Below are 24,665 nucleotides of genomic sequence, written 5' to 3'. Positions count from 1 at the left end.
GAGGAATGCGCACAAGCACAGCAGCACTCTATCCACTGCACTCCTTCTCACCTGAGGGGGCAGCAGGGTTGCTGGGGTTCTCACTGGCAGACGCACACAGGTCCTCTTCTCCATCCGTGGAGGAGCTGGAAGAGGAGTCGCTGCTGAGGTCGTTCTCACTGGAGCTACTGGAGCTGGGGAGGAGCGCGTACTTCCTCTGGGCCAGCACCTCCCGCTTCTTCCTCTGCACTAGCAGCCTCTCCTTCTGCTTCTGTGTCCTCTGCGAGGAGCTGCTCTTTACCAGCCTCTTTCTGCATGGGAGTCTCCTCAATGTGCTACCGTGAAAACAAGGTCTTTTCATCAACAAGCCTGACACAGACTCTGCCTCAGTCCGAGGCCACTTTTGGGACCGTGCACTATGACTTCTGTTTTTAGCACTAAGAACAGGCTGGGAATGTCTCACTGAGACTTCTTTATCTTCATCTGAAGTCACAGTATCAGAGTCTCCAAAATGGAGACTAGATGAGGGAGAAGACAGACAGTCACTGAAAGAAGAGTCGTTATCCTCATCAGTTGGTGTCTCTACGTGCTGCCTCAACCCTAGGATTCCCTGATTTTCTTTGACACAATTCTGCACATATGAGGGGCCAGCCTGCTGGCTTTTGCGCTTTTTCCTCACAACACCACTTTTTTCTTGTTCTTGCTGGTTACCATTCATGTCCTTCTCTTGTTTTTGAGAATCATCACACAGGTGAGAGAATTCATTCCCCACTTTGCTGTTAATCATCTCCACTTCTGCAGGGAAGCTCTTGGTGGCCCCTAGGGGCTGTGAGTGCAGAAGGACCCCCTTCAGACTCTCCTGTGTCGTGGGTGCATCAGGAGGAGTCCCACTCTTCATAGCCACTTTTAGGGTGTAGAGCTCGTTATATTCAGGAGTCCATTGAGACATGGGAAACTTTAGGGAAGGCCTAGGAGACACAAGCCAGACATTTAAAGGACTCAGTACATCTGTGCTGCACAAGTGACTGAAGCCTTCAGCAGTCACCATGTGACTGTCCTGTCCCTAGAGGACAGTGTGACTAAGCTGAGCCAGCCACCTGATTGTTTACAAGGCTCTAGTATGTCTGTTTCTCCCCTACAGGAACACTAACCAACACACAAGTCCTGAGAACTTCTAGCAGTCACGTGGACCTTGATATACTCCTGCTAGCTTTCACCGTATAGCAGATCTGGTCAAAAGCAAACACTCCCTTTAACACTTAGTTTATTAAACTAAAGAAGAAAATTAGAATTCAAAAGACTGCCCTCTGCCCCAGCAGTCCCACCACTGGGTAGAGTCAAAAGAAACCAGTTTACTGAAGTCACACCAGCACCCCCAGGTTCACTGCAACATCACCCACAGTGGGCAAATGACAGATGAAGAAAATGTAGTAGATAACAGAATGCATTCACCCATTAAAAAAAAAACAAAATCCTTTCTATACCAACCTGGACGAAATTACAAATCATTACACTGAATGAAATAAGGTAATCGAAAAAGCAAGTTCCACATGACTGTATTCACATATGTGATAATCTAAACTTGATCTTGCAGAAGCTGAAAGCAGAAAGAAGGTTACCAGAGGCTGGAGAATGGGGTGGAGAGGACAGGGTAGGCTGGTCAATAGGTAGTACTTACAGTTACATGTGAATAACAAGTGTTGGTGATAGCATGCAATAAAGTGATTCCAAATGATACTAAACTGTGTTTCAAACAGCTAGAGAAGATTTTGAAAATTATACTCTAGAGGATGTCTGTGGAGGCACATGTTAACATGACTGAAATATCACACTATGTACATTCTTACAAAACACGTTACTGAAAAATATGTACATTGTTTAAGTTTTATGCATCTTTTAAACTAAATTTAGGGAGGCTGCACTCCTCCCAAGGATTTACAGGCAGTCAATGGATGCTAGGAGAGTAGGAAGCATTTTCTTTTCCAGTGTAGCCACTGACAAGTTGCCCACACTCCTTACTCATGCTCCCCTTAGCAACCCTAATGAGGCTCTAGCTCACCATCACCACCACCACCAAAAGGGGAATTACTCAGTGTTGCACAATACTTGACCACACTGTGAACCCCAAGATTGTGTTATTTACTGGAAAAACCTGTTTTTAGTTATGATGTGGCTCAGCCTTAGCACATACCTTTAATCCAAGAGCTTTCTGCTTGAATATTGTAAACAGAATTAAATAAAGTCAACTGTAAATCAAAAGGTGGAGCAAGCAACCAATTGACAGGAAGTGAACATAGGATTATTAAGAAGAAAAACAGAGAGAGGAAGAGGAACTCAGAAGGATGAGGAGAGAAAAATGGACAGAAAGTAGAAGGGAGGAACATTCAGTTTGAGAGAGTGAGACAGCATGGGAGAAGGGGCTTCTTTCCGGGACATTGGCTGAGAAGGAATGTCAGCTGAGTCTTTCTTTGCCTCTCTGAGCTAGCAGGCTTTCATCCCAGCACCTGTCTTCACTGGTAAAATCAACTGAGATTGAGATTTCTGTTAAAAACAACAACTTGGGCTGGGCGTGGTGGCACACGCATTTGATGACAGCACTTAGAAAATCGGAGGCAGGCAGACTGCTGTGAGTTCAAGGCCAGCCTGGTCTACAAAGTGAGTCCAGGATAGCCAAGACAAAGAAACTCTATCTTGAAAAAAACCAGACCAAACCAAACTAAACCAAAACAAAACAAAACTGGAAGGGATCAGTGAGAGTGAGAGACAGGAGGAGGGAAATAGAGGCGAATATGGTCAAATATATTTTGATAAAAATGTCATAACAAAAGCCATCTTGTATGTAACTCATATATGTTAATAAAAACTTTAAAAATTTAATGTAATTTATTACTTGTAAATAATGTAAGTTCTAAGAAAAAAAAGTAAAAAATAATGGAAAGTCAAATGAAATCACACACTTTGGAGGCAGGAGTACTGCAATGAATCCAAAGCCAGTCACAAGACTCTCATCTCAACAGATCGCAGCCCAGCCCTGCCCACTCCCTAAAAAGAATTCCAAAGACCATTTTGTCTCTATGTGTTGTAGGAGTCATTGCCCTCTTCAACTGTCTGCAAATCTGAGTACCAGAAGACCTATACAAGATTGGGCCATCAATTTCCCCTCATCAAAAAAAAAAAAACAAAAAAAAAACAGGGCTCACAAGGCCTACCTCTTCCCAAGAAATTTACAGATAACCACTGCTAAAGTGGAGGACTTGAGTCAGCCCACCAAGATTTGCAGGTTATTAATGACTGCTAAGGGGAGTGGGTTTATAAGTCCACATTCTTCCCCAAGAGCTTACAGGAAAAAACTGCTGCTGGGAGACAGACTGCTTCTGCTGTAGCCAGCCACCTGCTCCCATGAAACCCCAGCTACCACTGGTTTACCGAGCCACAGCTGAATAGGTTGTTTCTATCATTGGTGCCCAATAAGGGTAAAGAGACATTTGTTCATTCATCTTCAGAAAAGTTCATGTCTTCCCTTTGATATAACATGTTTAAATTGTTTAATAAATACTTCCTGTTCATTTAGATGGTTCTTACATTAAATAATTAACTAATGGAAATATAGGTTCTTTCTCTCCTAACTCCATTCTTCCAGCCTAATTCTGAGAAGTTTAACACTGTTAGTATATTTAGTGTCAGTAACAAAAGCATAGAGCAAGGACCAGCTTGCTAATGATCACTGTTAAGTCAGCAGCACAGTAGAAAATAAAACCAAACTGATCTAAGTGTGCTTAAATCATCCCATTTCTGAAACTGAGCTGCTGACCAAGAGAACTTAATTAAACAGCAACAATACCAATGTAACCTTAAAATTTTTATTGATTATTGTTATATGCATGATGTGTATAGCACTTGTCCCAAGGTATGAATGTAAAAGCCACAAGATAATTCTGTGGAGTTGATTCTCTTCAGAGGGCCAACTCAGGTAGCCAGGCCAGGATGTCAAGCACTTTTTCCTGCTGAGCCATCCAGATGACTTACAGTGCAATTCTGCTAACACCAGAGGAGTGACAACGTAAAACTGTGATCACTCCAGGTGGAATACTCACTAGAAGGGTCGTCAGCCTGACAAGTGGAGCCAAGTGTGAGAATCTAAGCAGGGGTACACATGGTTTGTATGTTTTTGAGACTGTCTCAGTACCTTATTCTAACTGTCTCAAACTTCCAGGATCAAGGGTATCTCTTCCCTCAGTTTCAAGTAGGCGTGACTCCAAGTGCATGCCACACCTGGATTTGCATTTTCAACATCAGTTTTCATTAAGTACAATATGTGCATATTCCAGCTTGACGAGCTTTTGTGCACTCAGCACCCAGAAGAAGCATCATCAGTGCTCATCACTTCCATGCATCAACAGTGGGGACCACTATCCTAACTTCCACAATCATACAAGTGTTTCACACTTAACAGATATTTTTACATCACTTCTTAAAAAGAAAACAGGTATTTGATATCAAGGGTTTTCTTCTTTCTCCATAAACAACACTTACCAAAATGCATAATTTCATAGCTCTTGTGCTTTATTTCACAGCTCTACTATCAGAACAGACCACAAGAAAGTAAAAACTGCAATGTCATATCCTTAGAGAAAGAAAGTCATTCGACCCGCTTCTTCTATGATGTTTCCAAGCTTAGTCATTAAATCCTACCTGGAGAACAGCACTATGCATGAGTTCATGGGCATACAAACAACAGATTTACAGGAGGCAGCCAGTCAAATCAAGACCATCACAACCAAGGGCAAGAAAACAGCTCAAAATGATGAGACACAGGCAGGTGTTAATATGAGGAAGGAGGTATATGACATTGGTTACAGCAATAGATACAAAATAGTGTTGGAGAAGATGTAAGGAAACTGGAAACAGTCATGCAGAGTGGCCCACACCTTGAATCCCAGTACTTGAAGGCAGAGGCAGACAAGTCTCTGTGGGTTTGACTCTAGCCTGGTCTGCAGAGCAAGTTCCAGGCTAGCCAGAGATACATAGTAAGACCCTGTCTCAGAAAAAAAAAAAAAAAAAGAAAAGAAAGAAAAAGAAAAAGAAAGAAAAAAATTAAAATGCACTGTAAGGAAGGAACGAAGGAATGAAGAAAGGGGGTCGGGGGAGAAACTGAACCACATGCTGCTGATGGAAATGTAAAATCATCCAGCCACACTGAGAAGCAGCCTGGCACTTCCTCAAAAGATTAAACCCAGGAGGGCACATGGAATAGCTCCGGGGCAGAGCACATGCAAGGCTGTGTTCACACCCCAGTACCAAAACCAATCCAGGATCAACTCCTGACTGAGCAAACCCATGCAAAGGGTTATAACTTAGGACCCAAAAGACCGGGGTTCAGTTCCCAATACACACAGCAGCTCACAAGCACCTGTAGCTCCCAGCTGGCCTCTGTGGGCACCACACACAATATGGTACACATAAACAAAAACAAAATACTCATATACATTCAAAAAAATAATAAGCCTAGTTTTTAAAAAAATTGCAAAAACTCTACAGGTAAAATTTCTTTTATATGAAAAACAAATCTCTAGAAGTAAAAATTAGATTAGTGGTTGCCTAAAGCTGTAGATGATTTAATAATTAGATTGTGCTGGAGAGATGGCTCAGAGATTAAGAACACTGGCTGCTCATCTACGGGTCATGAGTTTGATTCCCAACCAACGTTTGGCGGCTCACAACCATCTGTAATGAGATGTGGTGCCCTCTTCTGGTGAGCAGGTCTACAGGCAAACAGAACATTGTGCAAAAAAATAAAATAAAATAAAATAATAATAATAATAATTAGATTGTGAGAAACAGGCCCTTTTTTTTGAGAATTAAGTGTCTCAAATTGACTATGTTGCTAGCTGTTTATCTCTGATTCTATGGAAACCAACACTGGTCCTCATAAGCTGTTGTTTGACTATGCAGAAACTAGCAATACTGGGTCTCAAACAGCTGTTACTGAAAAGTCCAAAGAAAATTATGAAGACCTCTGAGCAACAGATAATTGTGGACCCCATCAAAAACATAAAATGTGATGTCTTTACAAACTATCTGAGATTCTTCCAGAAATCCAGTTCTCCCTGAACTTGAATCTCTGAGAAGACAGTCTTTTTTCTTCTCCTCACATTATGCCCCAAAGCCAAAACAAGGAACTCTCCTCGGCTAAATCTACTCAGGATTTAATCATTCCATCTAGTAATAGTAAGAGGGTGGCTTATGCCTTTAATCCCAGCATTTGGGAATTAGAAGCAAGAGGATGTCTGTGAGTTAGAGGCCAACCTGGTGTAAACAGTGAATTTTAGGACAGCACACTCAACCCAACCCAACCAAAAATGTAGTTAAGATTGAAAATGGGTGAAAACTGGTGGATTGGGGTGCCTGGTATGCTCTGTGTCTGTACAATAGTAACTGCTCCTGAAATTACCATGCAAATGACAAATGCAAAATTAACATCTGGTACTGACTCAGAGATTCTCACTGCATGCTTTTTATTTTGTGTATGAACCTGTTTAGTGGGGGGCTGCGTGTGCACATGTGCGTTTTCGCACATGTGTGTGGAAGTTAGACGTCAACCTGAGGAGTCAGCCATCTACCTTGGTTTTTGAGACAGTCTATCTTTCAACAGGACCTGGGAACTCACCAACTAGACTAGGTTGGCGGGCCAGCAAACCTCAGGGACCCACCTATCACTGACTCTGTAGTACTGGGATTGTAAGAACATGCCACCATGCTCACCTCTAATGTGAGTGCTGGGGATCAGGCTTGAGTGCAGCAAGCACTTTAGCCACTGATGTTCCCAGACCAAGTACTGCATCTTTAAACTAAAAAGAATTAAATAAATTTTTAAAAGAAAACAACAAAAGCTATTCCAAACTATTTATGCAGTCTTTTATCTTTGTAATTATTGGCTGGTCTAAGTTACAAGAGGCAAAAGAATGTATGATAGATATACCTATTCCATACAATTTTGATACTGAACACAATGGGATTCCCTTCTCTGCTGATCTAATTCTATCCATGAGTCTGAGACTCTAAAGTCACTGGTTATTCCAAAATAAACTTTGCACTAAGCAGGCCCAACAGCTAAAAAAAAAAAAATATTAATGCCAAACTTAAGATTTAGGGGTTGGCAACTGGCAGCATACATCCATGTGTGCTAAGGGGCATTAGGATTCTCTATGATTCTGAGAAACTCTCCTTACAAGCTGTCATATACTTTTACAACCCCTCATCACCAATGATAAACTAAGTATGTCTTTTCTCCTTTCTCCCCTTCTTTCTTTAATGAGGAGAGAGCCTTAAATTTCTGGGCTCAAGTGGTCCCTCTGCCTCAGCATTCTGACTAGCTGAGACTACATGCACATGCCTCTGAACCCAGCTAGATACTTGAGTTTAAATAAAGATGTGAAGATTTTTGTTGGCTTTTCCAGACAGGACTTCTCTGTCCTGGAACATGCTTTGAAGACCTAGCTGGCCTTGAACTCAGAGATCTGTCTGGCTCTGCATTCCAAGTACTAGGATTAGGGCCACAATCTCACTATGTATACAAGGTCAACCTTGAACTTCGAGGATCCGGTCTCTACCTCCTATATCCAAGGACAACCACATGTGGTTTATGCACCAGAGCCTGGGCTAAATCCTGGGCTCTGGGGACACTAGACAAGCACTTCTCAGCCCTCAAGAAACAGCTTTACATGGCTATTAAGCAAGATTTTTTTTTAAAACCATAAGAGATCTTACATTTTTCTATAAAAATTCTAGAGATAATCAGAAAATGAACCAGATACACTAATGCTATTTAAAGATAGTCTTATACAATTAAGCGAAAAAAAATTACGTACCAACAATACTAGTCACTTGGGGTAATGTTTAAAATTTTTAATTCTCTTCTGAACTCAGGTAGTTACTTCAGAATTTGCCTGTTTGAGTATAGTAAATCAACTATCTGACAGACCCGCTCCTACTATTCAATGCTGTCAAACTATCACTGCCGTCACTCGGTGCAGACAGCTGCTCCCTTCGCTGTTCTAAGACATCAAAACCTATTAGCAAGAAACACATTTCCCCAAAAGGTATCACTCTGAACGTATATTTTCAAATTAACTTTATTGCATTAAGCTTAGAATTAAGTTTCATGAGAGATTTCTGAAAAAAAATCTAAAAATCTAATAACACATTCAATTATGAAAAAGGTGGCGAGAACCTTGATAAATCTACCTAACTTACATCGTGCTGGCAGCAAAAAGAAATGCCACCCAGAAAGATGCTATTACATGAAGCTTGTTTTGTTTTTTTTAACAGTTTCACCATGTAGCCAAATCTGGCCCTGAACTTGTATCTTCCTGTATGGGGTTACAGGATTGAGTGAGCATACCCAGCTGTGTCAAATTCTTTTCTTTTCTTTCCTTTTATTTTGGGGGTGGGAGGTTGGCTAGTCAAAAATAAAAACATTAAAAAAAAAAAATCAATGAGCCAGGTGTTGTACCCCTGTAATCCCAGAACTCTGGGAGACAGAGGCAGGTGGATCTCTGTGAGTTGGAAGCCAGCCTAGTTTACAAAGCAAGCCCAGGACAGCCAAGGCTACACAGAAAAACTCTGTCTCAAATAAAACCAAAACAAACAAGATATATATATATATATATATATATATATATATATATATAATCTCATCAACGTCCCCTAAATAGAAAATATAGTTAAGTAAACCTCTAGTTACTAACGAAGGATTCATTTGGCTCCTTGACCATGGGAATCAAGATGGTTTATATATAAACCCTTACAGACAACTCAGAATTGAAGAGTGAAATTTTCTTTTAATTTCTTTTTAATATTTACTTAATTTTACATGTGTGAATGTGGCCTGTGTCTTCGTGTTCTATTGCTGTGAAGAGATACCAGGACCATGGCAACCCTTTGTTGTTTTATTTTTCTAGACTGGATTTTTCTGTGTAGCTCTAACCGTCCTGGAACCCACTTAGTAGACCAGGCTGCCCTCAAACTCAGAGATCTGCCTATCTCTGCCTCCAGAGTGCTAAAATTAAAGGTGTGCACTGCCCACCACCACCACCACCTGGCTACAGCAACTTTTTAAAAAAGAAAAAAATTAATTGGGCCTGTTTACAGTGCATATCATGGTGGAAATTATGATGGCATACAGGCAGACACGGTGCTGGTGAGAGCTGAGAGTTCGGAGTCTAGATGAGCAGGCAGCAGGAAGTGATGAAGATTTTAAAACTCCAAAGCCCACCCTAGTGACACATTTCCTCCAACAAGGCCACACCTCCTAGTCCATGTTTAGTATAACCACTCACTAAGGACTAGGCATGCCAATCTTTGTGCCGACGGGAACCATTCTTATTCAGACCACCACATGTGTACTTGTGCACCAAGTGCATGCCTGATGTGAAAGCACGGCATCAGATCCCTAGGGACTAAAGTTACAGGTGATTATGAGCTACCGTGTGAGTGCTGGGAACTGAATCTGGATCCTGCCCAAGAATAACAAGTATTTTTAACCCCTAAGCCATCTCTCCAGACCATAGAGCATTTATTGTTTTCATAGCACAAGCAGGGTAGCACCAAAAACCCTCTAAATAAAATTATACAACACAAAAAACCAACAATTCTAGAAAATCTGCTCTGGTTTGGTTGAAAAAACTCAGGAGACACTGATTAGCATATTCAAATTCCAAGAGCCAAAATCCACAAAGCTGCACAATAATAACCCACAAAAATTAACAGGTGTATAGACAAATACAGGTTACAAGACAAGAGGAGATAATGCTGAAAGAAATGTTGGCCAGAGCAGAGTTTGAGACTGGCAAGGCTAAAATAAGCCTATCACTTTAAAGATAAATAAGAGGATAGATAAGTGCAAGCAGGCAACAGGAAGAGAACAGGAAGAGGCAAGACATTCTAAAGCCTTTAAAACCTTTTTTCTTTTTCTTTCCTTTTTTTTTTTTTTTGAGACAGGGTTTCTCTGTATAGCCTGGAACTCACTCTGTAGACCTGGGTGGCCTCGAACTCACAGAGATCCATCTTCCAAGTGCTGGCATAGTGCGCGAACCTCCCCCAATTTTTAAACTGAAATTTACATCACTACAGTTTTAATGGCTACAGCAGCACGATATGAAAGAGGAATCAAGAGGCCAAATCTGAAGACAGAATACAACTAAAAGGTCACTACTTCTACAAAGCAAGGACACACACAGATAGACACTGAAACAGAATAATCATAAAATCCAGGACTGGCAGTGATGAAAGACGTTTAATCCCAGCCCTGGGAGGCAGGTGGATCTCTAAGAAATTGAGTCCAGCCTGGTCTACAGACTGAGTTCAAGGACAGCCAGTGCTACAAAAAGAAACCCTGACTCAAAAACAAACAAACAATAACTAAATAAATTCAGAAGCATCACAGTTCTGTTGACCTTTGCACAGGAAGAACCTCCTGCTGTCACCGTGGCTGAAGCAGCATAACCTGCCTTGGATCCCTGCCACAGAGGCCTAGTTTTCTCTGTTTCTAACAGTCCCTCTCCATACATCTGCATGAATTCTAAGAATACAAATCAGATCACATTTCATTCCTTCACTGGAAACCTTTCAGTGGTTTCTAAATGCCCAAAAATAAATCCCCACCTCCTGAGTGATTCTTCTAGCCCTTCGTGACCTCATGACACAGCTCTCCAGCTATTACTCCCCTCTCAGTCACACCACAGCCAAACTGTCCTGCTTTCTTTCTCACCTGTGACAAGCCTTTGCTCTTCTGCTCTCTATGCTTATAATGCTTTTCCAAAGACTTCTGCTCATCATTGAGATCTTGGGTTAATTTTTTTTTTCTTTGAGGATTTTTTTTCTGAGTGTTTATGGCAGCAAGAAGTGTGTACCTAACAGGCTTCCAACCAAGGAAAAAGTAGCTAATGAAGAGCTGCAATTCTAAGCCAGGCGTAGTTGTGCACACCTTTGATCCCAGCAGTCTTAGAGAGGCAGAGCGGAGGCAGAGAGGAAGAGAGGAAGAGAGGAAGAGAGGAAGAGAGGAAGAGAGGCAGGGAGGCAGGGAGGCAGGGAGGCAGAGAGGCAGGGAGGCAGAGGCAAGCAGATCTCTGAGAGTTCCAAGCCAGGCTAGTCTACAAAGTGAGTCCAGGACAGTCAAGGCTACACAGAGAAACCCTGTCTCAAAAAAATAAATAAATAAATAAACAAAAATAAACAAAACAAACAAAACTGAACTTAAAGTTATTAGCTAGTATATGGATACTAGGAATTGAACGTTGGGCCTCTGGAAGAGCTGCTGGTTCTTTTAACCACTGAGTCAATTCTCCAGGCGATGTTTTTTGTTTGTTTATTTTGTTTTATTTTTGAGATAAAGTCACACCTTGTACCTCAGGCTGGTCTCAAACTTGTAATCTCCCTGTCTCTGTCTCCTGAGTGCTAGAATTAAAAGTATGTGCCACCATAGCTAGTTTAGCTTGTTTTGTCTTGTCTTGCCCTGTCCTTCCTTCACTCTCCCTGCAAAGAGATGGATATATTGCCCAAGCTACCCCTGAATTCTGGGCTGAAGCAGTCCTCCTGCCTCAGCCTCACCACTGTAAGTAGCTCATCTTAATCATCCTAGTATACAATCTGGCAATAAATACATTTGCATTGCTGTACAGCCATCTTCTCTCTCTATGGAACTTTTTCATTTTCTCCATTTGAAACTCGGCTCGTTAAACACAAACTCCCATTCTTCTTTCCTCTGCCTATCACACAGTATCATTCTCTTCTATGAACTTAACTGGTCTATAAACTTACACATATAGGCAAAACATTCATTTACATAAATAAACATAAAAGTTTAAAAAATTGTTTAACTGGCAGACAGTAGTTTTGCTACATCCTAGGTAGCAGCCTCTCGCAATATACCCAATAAATCTGGAAAGAAAGAAAAAATAGAAAAAGAGATTAAAAGAAAGTTGATCGTACACAGTACATACTCTCATTGGCCTCTTTTTACATTAATGAGAAAAGGAAAGGAATAAAAATAATACTTAATTTCTAATCTGGGTAACTAATAACATGGTGATGCCAATGGCCAAGACAGCAAAAGAGTGTCTCCAGGATAAAAAAAGGTCATTATTAATAAGATTAGGCAGCAATGTCCATGACTTCTTGAATATTTACCATTGCCATATTCAGTCTTGGGACTCTGAATCTATAAAAGACATTTATCTTATAGTTGGGTTCATCATATCATAAAACAGAAAAAGTAAGCATAAAAAAGAATGGTAATAACTTTGTCTTCCAAGAAAGTATTAAGCCAATCCACACACTACGTTTTGTTGTCATTGTTGTTTCTTTCTACGGGGCTCTGGCTGCTTTGGGACTTTCTATGTAGAGCAATCTGGCCTGGAACCCACAGAGATCCACCTGCCTCTGCCTGCTGAGTGCTGGGATTAAAGGTGCATGCCACCACACCCAGCTTCATTCTACTTTGTAACAGCAAACATTCTCAGGAAAATAACTATGCCTTTGGAAAGTCTGTACGAAGATCACTTTTCATTTCCTTGAAAGATCTCCGCACTACATGGTAAGACCCTACTGCTGAAGACACCACACACCTTTGTTGCAAAACAGAGAGCCAAGCTGGACCTGAGCTAGAAGTTCCCTCCCTGCTCACCTGCCTTCATGACATCAGAAGGGGCTATGTAGGTTGTGGAAGAAGAAAAGGCATCACTGTCTTAACCAGCTGTGAACCCTACAAGCTATAATGCCAACCTGACAGACAAGATGTGCCCACTGGTGCAAAGTGGCATGACTGTGGACCCTTATGGAGATACCCAACCACTCAATGACTGCATGTGAGCAATTCCAGGAGGGAATTCACACCTGGCACTATAAAACCAATCAGAAGCCCAAGGCTGATGAGGACATAGGCCCTAAGTGGGAATTAAACTAATTAATCATTTAGCTAAACTGACATGGCACCAAACTTCCTTCTAAATATCATGATTACAGCCATGGATGAATGCTACTCTCAGCCTTAATCAAAGAAGCTTCTCTTTGCAGTAAACAGAAGAAAGTGCAGTCATGGCTTTTCAAAGTGTCCAAAATTAAGTGACAGCTGTGCGTGTACTCAAGTCCCAGACATGTCCCACCTCCTCTAAGGTTTAGAGAACATTGTGAAAGAGGCAACAGAAAAAATGTAAGAGCCAGAAAACATGGAGAATGGTTATGAGATGGTATCTTCAGGGCAAGAAAAAGCACTTTAATCATGACCTCACAGCAGCTACTGTGGCTTGCACAGGGCCAGGCACAAGACTGGGCTTCTCAAGAGATACTCATGGGTCAAAGAAGGGCTCATGGCACTCTCTCGCCCTAGTAACTGCTGGCTACTGATGGATTCTGGGGAAGGGGCAGGAATTGTCTTTAGCTGTGTGCCCAATGGTGAGCCCACTCCAATCCAATAGATAACTCCAAACCTATAGCTACACAGATGGCCCTGGTTAAAATCAATAGGTTACCAAACAAACAAACAAACGAAAGACATGAGTGTGGAAAACAGACTTGTAGGGAGAAGAGGTTGAAAGGCATGGGAGGGAGGTAAGAAGGGGTGGAAAGTGAGAGTAATCGAAATGCATTATAATAACTGAGGAGAAAGAGAGTTCAGAAAACAACATGTAAGGAAAACAACCTCCATACTCCTCAAGTAACTGTCTGCTAATATCCAAAGCTTTAAACCTACAGACCATAGAGACTTCTTATTTCGCCTCCTAAAACTGGTCTGCAAGCTGCCTCCAGGTTTCTTTGGTGACTGGGAGGCAGCAAGCTGAAGGCTGCTCTAAAGTGACAGAAGCAAAAAAGATAATTGGTATTTTATATATTCATTATTATTGTTACTGTTTTCTGAATGCTGGGGTATGAGCCACCATGTCCATCTTAATGTTTTTAATTTTTTATTTATTTCTTTTTGTTTGTTTTCCAAGACAGGGTTTCTCTGTGTAGCCTTGGCTGTCCTGGTCTTACTTTGTAGATCAGGCTGGCCTTGAACTCACAGAGATCCACCCGCCTCTGCCTTCCTAAGTGGCTGGGATTAAAGTTGTGCACCATCATGCCTAGCTTCTTATTGTTTTTATAATAAATAGAAAGATACTTCACTTCCAGGGCCTATATTTAATAGTCTATGAGAAGTAACTATAGAATGAAACCACATTGCTAAATAGGATCTAAATTAGCACTGTGTGTGTCTCTGTGTGTGTGTGTGTGTTTGGTAGTACTAGGAACTGAATTCAGGGCTTTGGCAAGCTTTCTATCACTAAGCTAAGGGTCTTAAGGTCCTCACAGCTGAACATTTAACATCTTAAACTAAGTTTTTTTGTCAATAATGTAAATGAATAAGTATTGCCGTTTTTGCTAAATTACGATAACCAACTCAGAACAGAAACAGCTATACTTACTGAGGTTTACATACACAGTACTTTATTTCAGACAGTGTCTCAGTACGTAGCCTCAAAGTCCCAACCCTACATCACATGACAGGTGTGTGCCACCAAGACCTGCTTATTCAGAACTCTTCACAGAGCACCAGCCCACTGAAGCAGTGAATGCCTCTTTGTTAGAAGAGAAAACTACCGTTTAAAATAGGCAGTGTGAAGCAAAATTACAGTGAGCCACAGTAAAAATGAAAATGTTTCTGTGCTCAGTTATTCAGATAATTACAAAGCAACCATGTGCTGAAACTGTGGGTAGAGGAAAAGCAAGATAGTGTTAGAAAACAAAGGCAAGATTCCGTACTCTAAGAAGCTCACATTGCTATCAAACAGAACCTGACTTTCATGAGCCCAGTTACCCAACATCAAGATCTGGAGAAACACAGAGGATACAGCAAATAGGAACTCTGGTACCAACTGCATGGGACAAACCCAAGTGAAACTGTGAAGGAAGGGGGAAAGAACAAGTAGAGGACATCCGCGTCTAACAATGCAGAACATGCAGGTGAAAGATGCAAGATGCTCAAGTGCTAAGGAATTTTTCTGGTTTTGTGTCTTTGGTGTGGGAAGAATCAACTGCAGTCAAATTATCAAGGAGTGAGGGAGCACACTGCCTAACCTCATTTACAGAAATCTAACTAATAACTAAAGGGTAAAAGGGGTAAGTGAGAAAGAAAGTCAGGACACCAAGGCAAATTCTCCAGCGAACAGGTAAAGAACAGTTTTAGCTGTTTCCCCTGGTTAGCACAAGAGTAACCAATAATCTCTCCACCCACTTCCTGGTGCCAGGCTATCAGGGACAATGGTGGGCTTCTATACTGTCACAACTGTCACAGCAGCTTGTTCATTTTTATTCTTTAGCATTCATTTTGAGAAAACCATAAAGCAAATGAAAAACAATTTAAATTTCCAGTTTGGTTCCTAAGTGGTACAAATCCTACAACACTAAAGCAAACTAGCAGAGACTAATGTATGGAGTTTTTAAATGGCAAGAAATGAGAAAACTCAAAAAAAAAAATAACCCACTAAATTTTTTGTAAAATTCACTGGCTCTTCCTTCAGCTGTTATAACAAGAAAAAACTGTTCTAACCAAAACCTTCTTTAAAACTGCAGCTGCTATTTCAAAAAAGGTTTCACAAGAGTTAATTTAACAATGAACTCTTCTAAAAACCAGTCCACTAACTTTCTAGATGTCTAAGTTTCTAAGAGGCAGAGTGTTTCAATTCCTATAAAATGGAATAATATCAATAAAAGAGATCCTATGTCCCTTCACCTGCCCTATGCCCTAAGTCACTTGTAAGAAATGCCCATGATAAAAACAGGCAGCAAGATGATTCATTCAGAGGTGAGGGCACCTGCTTCAACTCTGGCTTCAAGCCTGGACCTCAGAAAACTGACTCCAAAGTTGCCCTCTGACCTCTACAGATTTCCTACATATGCAAGTCATACACACACACACACACCACCACCCTCCTCAACGTAATTAAAAGAAAAAAGCATTCTAGATTTCCTGAGAGGTGAAAAGAGGAGAGGAGAGGAGGGGAAGGACACAGCAGAGGGAGCTTCCATTATTTGAAAAGAAAAAGGAAGGAGTAAAGCTTGCACTCACATCATTTATAGCAAAATGATACTATTATCATTATTATTTTTATTGTTACTGATGAAGATGATTTGCTAGAAAATCTCATCACCACCACCACCACCAGGGCAGTTACCCTTGGCATTAAGACAAGATCTTTTTTTTTAAGGGCTAAGAATAAAAAATAGAAAAGCCTAACTTTTCCTTACTCACCATGACACAAATATACACTTTCTAGTTTTCCAGCAATTTTTACTTAAATTTTTATTAAATTTTATGTGTGTGTGCGCACATGTCAAGATGCACACGTGTGAAGGTCAAAGGATAACTTGTAGTAGTCAGCTCTCTCCTTCCACCTTGCTGGATTCACAGGTCCTCAGGCTGTGCATCAAGTGCCTCTTTACCTATTGAGACATCTTGCAGGCCCTCTAACATTCAAAAACAAACAAACAAACAAACAAACAAACAAACAAACAAACCAAAAAACCCTAACACTGATTCTTAAAAGCTACTTCCTAAGCAGAGAAGTGGTGGTGCATGCCTTTAAGTCTCAGCATTCTGGAGGCAGAGGCAGGCAGATCTCTGAGTTCAAGGACAGGATCTACTACAGAGCAAGTTCCAGAAAAGCCAGGGATACACAGAGAAACCCCGTCTCAAACACATACACACAGAGGCTACTTCCTAAATCGGTGCTACTGTATAGTAATAGTGGTGCAAGCCTTTAATCCCAACACTGGGGAGGCAGAGGCAGATCTCTTGAGTTCAAGACCAGCCTCATCTACATACAAAGTTCCAGGCCAACTACAGCTACATAGTGACTGTTGGGATCTCTAAGCAGGCATCTCTACGGCCAGCCCCAAGGGACCTGATAAACCAGATACCAGGCATCTGTGAGGCTACCTATGGACCACCCCCAGGTCACCTGAAACCACCTGCGTATACTCTGGGTCATCTTGTAAGAGAACTCACACCTCCCCCCCTCTTTCTCTCTCTCTCTCTCTCCCTGCCCAGAGACTGTCTCTTCCCTTAATAAACCTCCCCACATGGAACCAGATGCGTGGCATGATTTGTGAACCCACCGTGTAACTTTGCTGCACAACCCTAACAATGATACTGTCTCAAAAAAGATAAAAGTTAGGAAGGGGAATAAAAAAGAAAGAAAAGGGAGAGAGAAAGGAAGAAAGAAAAGGTGACTTACTGAACTCTGGAAGCAGTGGCAAAAAGAATGAGTTAAAAGCCAGCTTGGGCTACACAGAGAGACTATGCTACAGAACAAACAAAAAGCTACGCCTTAAACGTTAGCAGAGGAGTCAACACACTAAGGCTACCCAGCACTATGATACAAATGCATGACACTGAAGTCCCCCCACCGCTCATGCAAATATCCAGATTCAAACTTCATAGGCTCAGAACTGAGAAGTCAAGTAAAAAGAGCTATAGAGCCCACTATCTGCAGATTTGTGGATTCAACAAAATGAGCAAAAATGCCTTAGGACATGATGAATAGGGGCTGGAGAGATGTTCTATGGTTAAGAGCACTTGCTGTTCTGGGGGACTCAAGTTCGGTTCCCAGAACCCATATTGGGTGGCTCACAGAGAATCTGATACCCTCTGCAGGTACACAAGTGGCATTACATACAAATATATATACATTAAAACAAAACAAAAGTCTAATCCTTGAGGCTAGGCTCCAACTTAGTAGTAACATGCTTATTTAACATGCATAAAGCCCCAGGTTCAACATCAGCACTACATAAACTGGGAATGGTGGCACGCTCCTTTAATCCTTGCTCTTGGGGAGGTAAGAGAACCAGAAGTTCAAGGTCATCTTTGCCTACATATTGAGTTCAAAGCTAACATGGGCTATATGGGACCCTACTTTAATTTTTTTTTTTCTTTAACACATGTGAAAGAATTGCCCAGGGCAAAGCTGGAACAATTTGGCAACCAAGCAAGTAATGCTGCGATGGAGTCTAACTCCCAGAAAGAACAGGGTCCATATTGATGTAAGCACGAGTCCATATTGATGTAAGCAAACCTTCCTTCCAGAAGAAAGTCAACTTTTCCATTCTGTCCCTTCCAAGGGTTAGACAACAGCCCCTTATCCACCAGCCTCAAGTAAACAAGAGGGCAACTGTGAGGAGAAACCAGGCCAATGCTAGCTCACGGATGGTCCTGTGGCTATCATGGAACACTGATAATTAAGTGATAAGGGAGCTTCTCAGCTGAGACATTCTTCCCTCAAGCCCATAACTATAACAAAATATCCCACAAAGCAAACTGTTAAACACATGACTGGTACTTAATATTGCCATAATTTGGAAGCAAAGATCTAGCAAGATTGTGAAACCAGAGACCACATTTACATACCTGGAATGTCAATGTCACCTCCTTGTAGAGACAGACAATTGGTGGGAGGTTAACAAGGAGTTCGAACTGGCTAAGGGATATAAGGGAGCATGATACTATCTTTGCCTTGTAAATGTAAAGTTATTGCAAAATCAATTTAGAAATAGAAATGGAGGAAAGCATGGAGGTACTATTTACAAAGTTCCCCTAGGCTCTAGAAAAGATAGGGGACAATTTATTGACAACAGAATTTCCCTTGCCATTAGCTTCAAAACTTTTACACAAGAGAAACCAAAAGAGCTAGTATGACCACAAGAAAATGTAACTCATGAATTAACTGCCATTCTATTGGGATTCACTTAAAAATTCTGCATAATCCACAATACTGCTATAGGAAAATGACTGGGCTACATAATGAGTTCAAGGTAGCAAGATATTTCAAAAATGAGTAAAATCAGTGCAGTAAAGAAACCAAAAATAGCCAGGCGTAGTGGCACACACACGTAATGCCAGCACTCAGGAAGGCAAAGGCAAGTGGATCTTTGTGAGTTCAAGACCACCCTGGTCTACAAAGAGAGTTCAGGACAGCCAACGCTACACAGAGAAACCCTGTCTTGAAAAGCCAAAAACCAAAAGGGGAAAATCATCATCATCATCATCATCAAAATAAAAGAAAGGGAAAAGAAGTGAATGGGAAGACTGGGAGCCCAGCTGCCTACTCTTGGTGCAAAGGCTCTCTGTTTAAACCATATATTTAACTGTCAACTATATGCAAAAGTGCAACAAGTGACCTCAATGAATGAAAAAGAAGACATTATTTGACGGACAATTTACATTCTTCAAAGGTATGACTCAACTTCAAACAGCTATTTATCTATAATAATTACTTTTGAGAAAAGAAAACTGGGATGGCTTAATAAGATACTTTTGAAAAATTTATCTATTTAATTTCATGTGCATTGATGTTTTGCCAGCATGTATGTCTGTTTGAGAATGTCAGATCCCCTGGAGAGCTACAGACAGTTGTAAGCTCATGGTGGGTGCTGGGAATTGAACCTGTCTTCTGGAAGAGTAGCCATTGTTCTTAACCGCTCTAGCCTGCATATGGTACTTTTCAACATTTCAAAGACTAGATAAAGATCCACAGAATTGCAAAAGACCTAAGACTCCACACCAGCCTGATATGAGGAGGGCATTTACTAGATGTTCTCTGTTCTCCTTTCCTACATAAGCCCCAAGAGCTCTCACCTTCATCACCTCATTCAGCAGAAGGCAGAATCACAAGTTAAAGGCAGATGCAGAACCCAGCCATCTTCCAGAAGACCAGACAGGGACATTTGAAAGAATAAAAATAATGCAGATTTTCAAAGTGGTGGCAGCGCAAACCTTTGATCCCAGCAGAAGCATGTGGATCTCTGAGTTCAAGGCCAGCCTGGTCTACAGAGTAAGCTCCAGGACAGCCAGGGCTACACAGAGAAACCCTGTCTCAGAAAAACAAACAAAAAACCCACAGCTCTCCTCTATGCAAGTTTTTGTTTTAGAAAGTACTTTTTTTTCATTAAACATATGTATTGACAGCCAATAGGCTTATATTTAATTATTTAAATTAATACTTTTTTAAAAAACAAGATCAATCCCCAAATCTGTCTAGACTGCAACAATCAAATATAAAATGAGGTTTTACAATTAAAATTTAGCCTGCAACGTATATTCCAAATCTGTTGAGAGCTGCTATCATGTAATAACAATATATATATATATATATATATATATATATATATATTGTTTACCATGTTCGCAAGCTTTGCATCCCTGAATGGAATGGGAAAATATAAACACAATAATTGGCAGTTGTAAAACAAAAGCCAAATTCACCTTACATCTAAAAAGTATGCACAATAGTATGAGAATTGTTTTAAGAGTCTAGTCTGAATTCACTGGCTAAGCTCTCGGACACCCTCAGACCCCTCGGAATTCTAAAGCTGGGCACTTCTAGAAGGGTGTATATGATCTCAGCACCTTGCTTCACTCAAGCATTACAGCTCTGTTCAGAATTTCTGAAATTCAGCTGGGCAATGGTGGTGCAAGGCTTTAATCCCAGCACTCTGGAGGCAGAGGCAGGTTGGGTCTCTGTGAGTTCAAAGCCAGTGGTCTACACAAAGCCAGTTACAGTTTTCAAAACTCTATCAAAACAAAAACAAAAACAACCACTTACTGAACTGTAAAGGTCTCTGTTAATCACCACCCTCGTTACGTATAAAAGTTAGCATTTTCCTCCTAGCGCACACACAGATTATTCTTCCCCAAGTTCTAAGTGAGAGGCAGATGCTAGCACAAAGTTCTGATACACTCCTTCTAATGTGTCTTCCACTTGCTCTGGTACCTGAGGGCCTCACATGTGATGGGTAGGCCTCTACCATGATACATCCCAGTGCTTTTTGTTTTTTCCATTTTCACATAGTATCTCCTAAGTTGCAGGGACTATTCTCGAACTTGTCATTCTCATGCCTCAACCTTCAAAGTAGCAGAAATTACTTTCATTCTACATAGAACAGCAATCCATTATTCCTTGAGGGCAGACAGACTGTGATAAAAGTTAAAAAGGTAAGAGTATAAACTCCAAGCGACAAGTGGAAAACAGACATAGACAAACAAACAAACAAACAAAAAACTAAAATCAACCAGCAGCGGGGTTAAAATAAATTGTAATCAACTAAAAATTGTCAAGAGAAGAAAACCGGAGCACCAACAGAGTAAACAGGAAACAAGCAGCTGACAAACACTTCAGGGCTTACAGAGACACTACAGGATGATGGGTAACTTGTTCTGTGGTTTAGGGCTTGTCTAGCATGTCCAAGGCCCTGGTTCTACCCCCAGCAATACCAACAAAAAGAAACAGCAGAGAACCCAGAAATAATTATAAATAGGATCATATGATTTCCAACAAGAGTGACAAGATAGCAGAAGGAATAATCTTTTCAACAACAGTAGCCAAACAACTAGCTAGAAAGGATTATAGGGAGAAAATGAGTCTCAATATCTGCATCCAACCAAATACAAAATAAATCCTAATAGCTACACCATATAAACTTTGAAAGAAAACAGGCAGACAATCAAGGGCAAAACGGCACTGTTTCTTTTTTAACTGATGGACTAGATATCACTAAGTCAAAATCTTTTGTTCTTCAGAGATACCAGTGAAGAGCTGAGAGAATAGAGAACATTGCAAATAAATGCATATGTAATTTTAATCTACACACACACACAGAATGCATGACAAACTCTGTTAGCGTATAGGCAGCCTGCCTCTGGGTTGCCTGGTAACCTAGGATGTTATCATGGGTAGCCCGCCAGGTGTGTGGCAGACGCAGTTCAGCTGCGCACAAGCTTAATAAAAGGACCAACCTTGCCTCTCTTCTCTCCTCTCGCTCTCTCCCCTCTCTCTGTCAGGCGACCCCTCCCCATCTCTTTCTCTTTCTCTCTCTATCTCTCTCTCTCTCTGCCCTCATTGTCCACTTCCGCCCTAACTCTTTTCTGCTTCCCTTCCCTTGAATAAACTCTTTCACATAAGATCTGTTATGCGCATGTGTGCATCATTTTTAAATGCTAACACTAACTAAAATATGGGCAAAAGACAAACAAAAAAAGTCAGTAAATACCTGAAAAATGCTCAGTATCTCTAAATCACCAGAAAAAAAAACATAAATTAAAGCTACAATTAAACTACTACTACACAATCAATAAAGGCTGAAAATAAAAAGAACCGACCTGCAAGAAGCAGTGCCATCAAACGCTGCCCATGCTGAAGCTCCTAACAGCTACACAGACATCGAACCTACCATCCGGTAACTCCACACCAAGGGCTGAAAACATGGACAAAAGTTTGTCTATGGATGCTCCCGCTTTGTCATGTCAGTTTTACAAGAGTACAGATACAAGGAGATGCTGATCAGCAGCAACACACGATAACCTAGAACCTCTCCTGAGGGGAAGAAAGTAGACACACATTACCTGCATGACCGAATCTAAAGGAACTTCTAAAACGGATAAGCACTTGAAGAGGCATTGCTGGCTACTTGGGTTCAGGGTGCTGCTTACGGTAATTCAGACTGGGGCCCATCCCTTGTGAAACTTCTCCTTTAGTCACACTGCATATGCCAGGCAGACTGAGCTAAATACCAAAGAGATTTGTGAAGAAACACTCCTTTGTTTCACTTTTTGGAGTAACAGGCACTCTGTAATCTACTATCAGTTACTGCTCAGTTTAGTGAAGTAAGAACACAAAGCTTTAAAAAAAATGATGCATTTCACTGCAAGTAAATTTTAAAGGTAAATATATGTAAACAAATTCAACTGATTTAATGAAATGAACTTGTGTTCTTTTTATTTGATTGGAGGGTATTTTTTTCCCCAAAGTTCTGCTCTGCAGCCCAGGCTAGCCACAAACTTGCATTCCTTAGGCCTCAGTTTACCAGTACTGAATTACAGGCATGCCCACGACCCCCAGCTAGAAACTGTAGAATGGAGGATAAAAATGCACAGAGGCCTGCAATTTGTTTTCTTGATGTTCACTGTGGTGCTGGGAATTAAACTCAGGGTCTTGTAATGTCTGAGTTCTAGATTGAGCTAAAGACCAAGCCCTGACAACTTAATTTAAAACAAATGCTAGCCAGGCATAAAGATACATGCCTATAATACCGACATTCAAGGGGGTGGAAGCAGAAAGATTCCAAGTTTCAAGACTACACAGTAAGCCTGTCTCTACATAAATAAATAAGAAGTTACTAAAAGAGGCTGGAGAGATGGCCTAGTGGTTAAGAGCACTTGTTGCTTTTACAAAGAACCTGAGTTCAATTCCCTGCACCCACATTGGCTGCTCATAACTATTCCAGTTCCAGGAGATTCCTCTTCTGACCTTCACATACATGGTACATTATACATAGAATACGTTCATATATATATACATACATGGAAAACACACAGAAAATAAAATGAATAAAACTAATATTTTTTAGAAGTTACAGACACATGGCTAGAAATTTGAAGGGGAAAAAACTCAGCAAATTAATTATAGAACCTGGGTGTTCACTGCATATAAAAACAATATAAGAGCAATATAAAAACAATGTTGGTTAGAGGAACAGGCAGACGGCTAGAAATTTGAAGGAAAAAAATAACAAATTAATTATAAAACCTCTAAAGCTCTATCAGTTCAGCTGACTTTTAAAGCACACTGTAAAAAAGCTAGCACACAGAAAAGTACACAAAAATTAAGTTCCTCCTAGTCATCACCCAAAGTGTCATCAAGCCTCCCTCGTCTCTTGCTGGAGAAAGAGCATGCCTGTGAGGAATAAAAACACAACTTGATTCCTTGGAAAGCAATATAAAAACAATGACTTCCCCAAAAGTGAGGTTTCTGACTTGGTGGCTCAAACCCTGACTTCAGCCCTGCAGTCCCAACACTATCACATCTTAGCAAGTTCTTAATTACCCTCTATCTGAAGTTCTTCATACTTAAAATGAAACAAGAAAGTGAAAATATTTACCTCAAAAGACTGCTGTAAATATTAAAATAATTATGTACAAGAAAGCTAAAAGGCTGCTGTTTTTAAAGTTACAATCCAAACTAATTTAGAAAGCAAAAAAAGTCTGCAAACTTCTTTCCTCCAGTTTTCCTCTCCTTTTGAGGGGGTAAGAGAAGAAACAGGAGTTCAGTTCTCTAGGTATGACTACCTCAAGCTAGTCTACCACCCAAACGGTGAATCTCAAATCACCCCTGAAGAAAAGGCCAAAACCAGCTGGGCACAATGACACATGCCTTTAATCCCAGCACTCAAGAGGCAAAGGCAGGTGGATCTCTGTTGAGTGTGAGACCAGCCTGGTCTACAAAGCAAGTTCCAGAACAGCCAGAAACTTGCTAAAATGTTTTGATTAATTAATTAATTGGTTAAAAAAACAGCCGGGTGCAGTGGCACATGCTTGTGACCCCTAGCACTCTGGGAGGCAGAGGCAGGTGGATCACTGTGAGTTCAAGGTCAGCCTGGTCTACAAAGTGATTTCAGGATAGCCAAGGCTACACGGAGAAACCTTGTCTTTAAAAAATAAAATTAACTAAAAAAAAAAAAGCAAGCCAAAACCTTGAGTGGTTGACCCCCACCTTCTAACAAGGTTGGAATAAATAAATATAACAAAGCCAGAAAACTAATTACAAAGCATGTGCGATCCACACAGGGAAGGTGATGCACCCCTTTAAGCCCAGCACTTG

At 40.8% G+C, this 24,665-nt stretch overlaps 1 protein-coding gene across 7 annotated transcripts in view; it reads right to left on the bottom strand.

Moving 5' to 3' along the window:
• Positions 1 to 24,665, bottom strand: part of Rnf111 (ring finger protein 111) — a 73,048-nt gene that overhangs the window by 35,705 nt on the left and 12,678 nt on the right. For all 7 annotated transcript variants that reach the window (XM_021656982.2, XM_021656984.2, XM_021656983.2 and 4 more), the window contains exon 2: positions 52 to 947. In XM_021656982.2, the coding sequence (XP_021512657.1) occupies positions 52 to 928 (877 nt within the window). In that variant the 5' untranslated portion in view covers positions 929 to 947. The remainder of the gene's footprint in view (positions 1 to 51; positions 948 to 24,665) is intronic.

Source organism: Meriones unguiculatus, chromosome 6 (genome assembly GCF_030254825.1).
Source record: "Meriones unguiculatus strain TT.TT164.6M chromosome 6, Bangor_MerUng_6.1, whole genome shotgun sequence".
In the NCBI taxonomy this organism is placed as follows: Eukaryota; Metazoa; Chordata; class Mammalia; order Rodentia; family Muridae; genus Meriones; species Meriones unguiculatus.
This window is presented reverse-complemented; position numbering and strand designations above follow the sequence as displayed.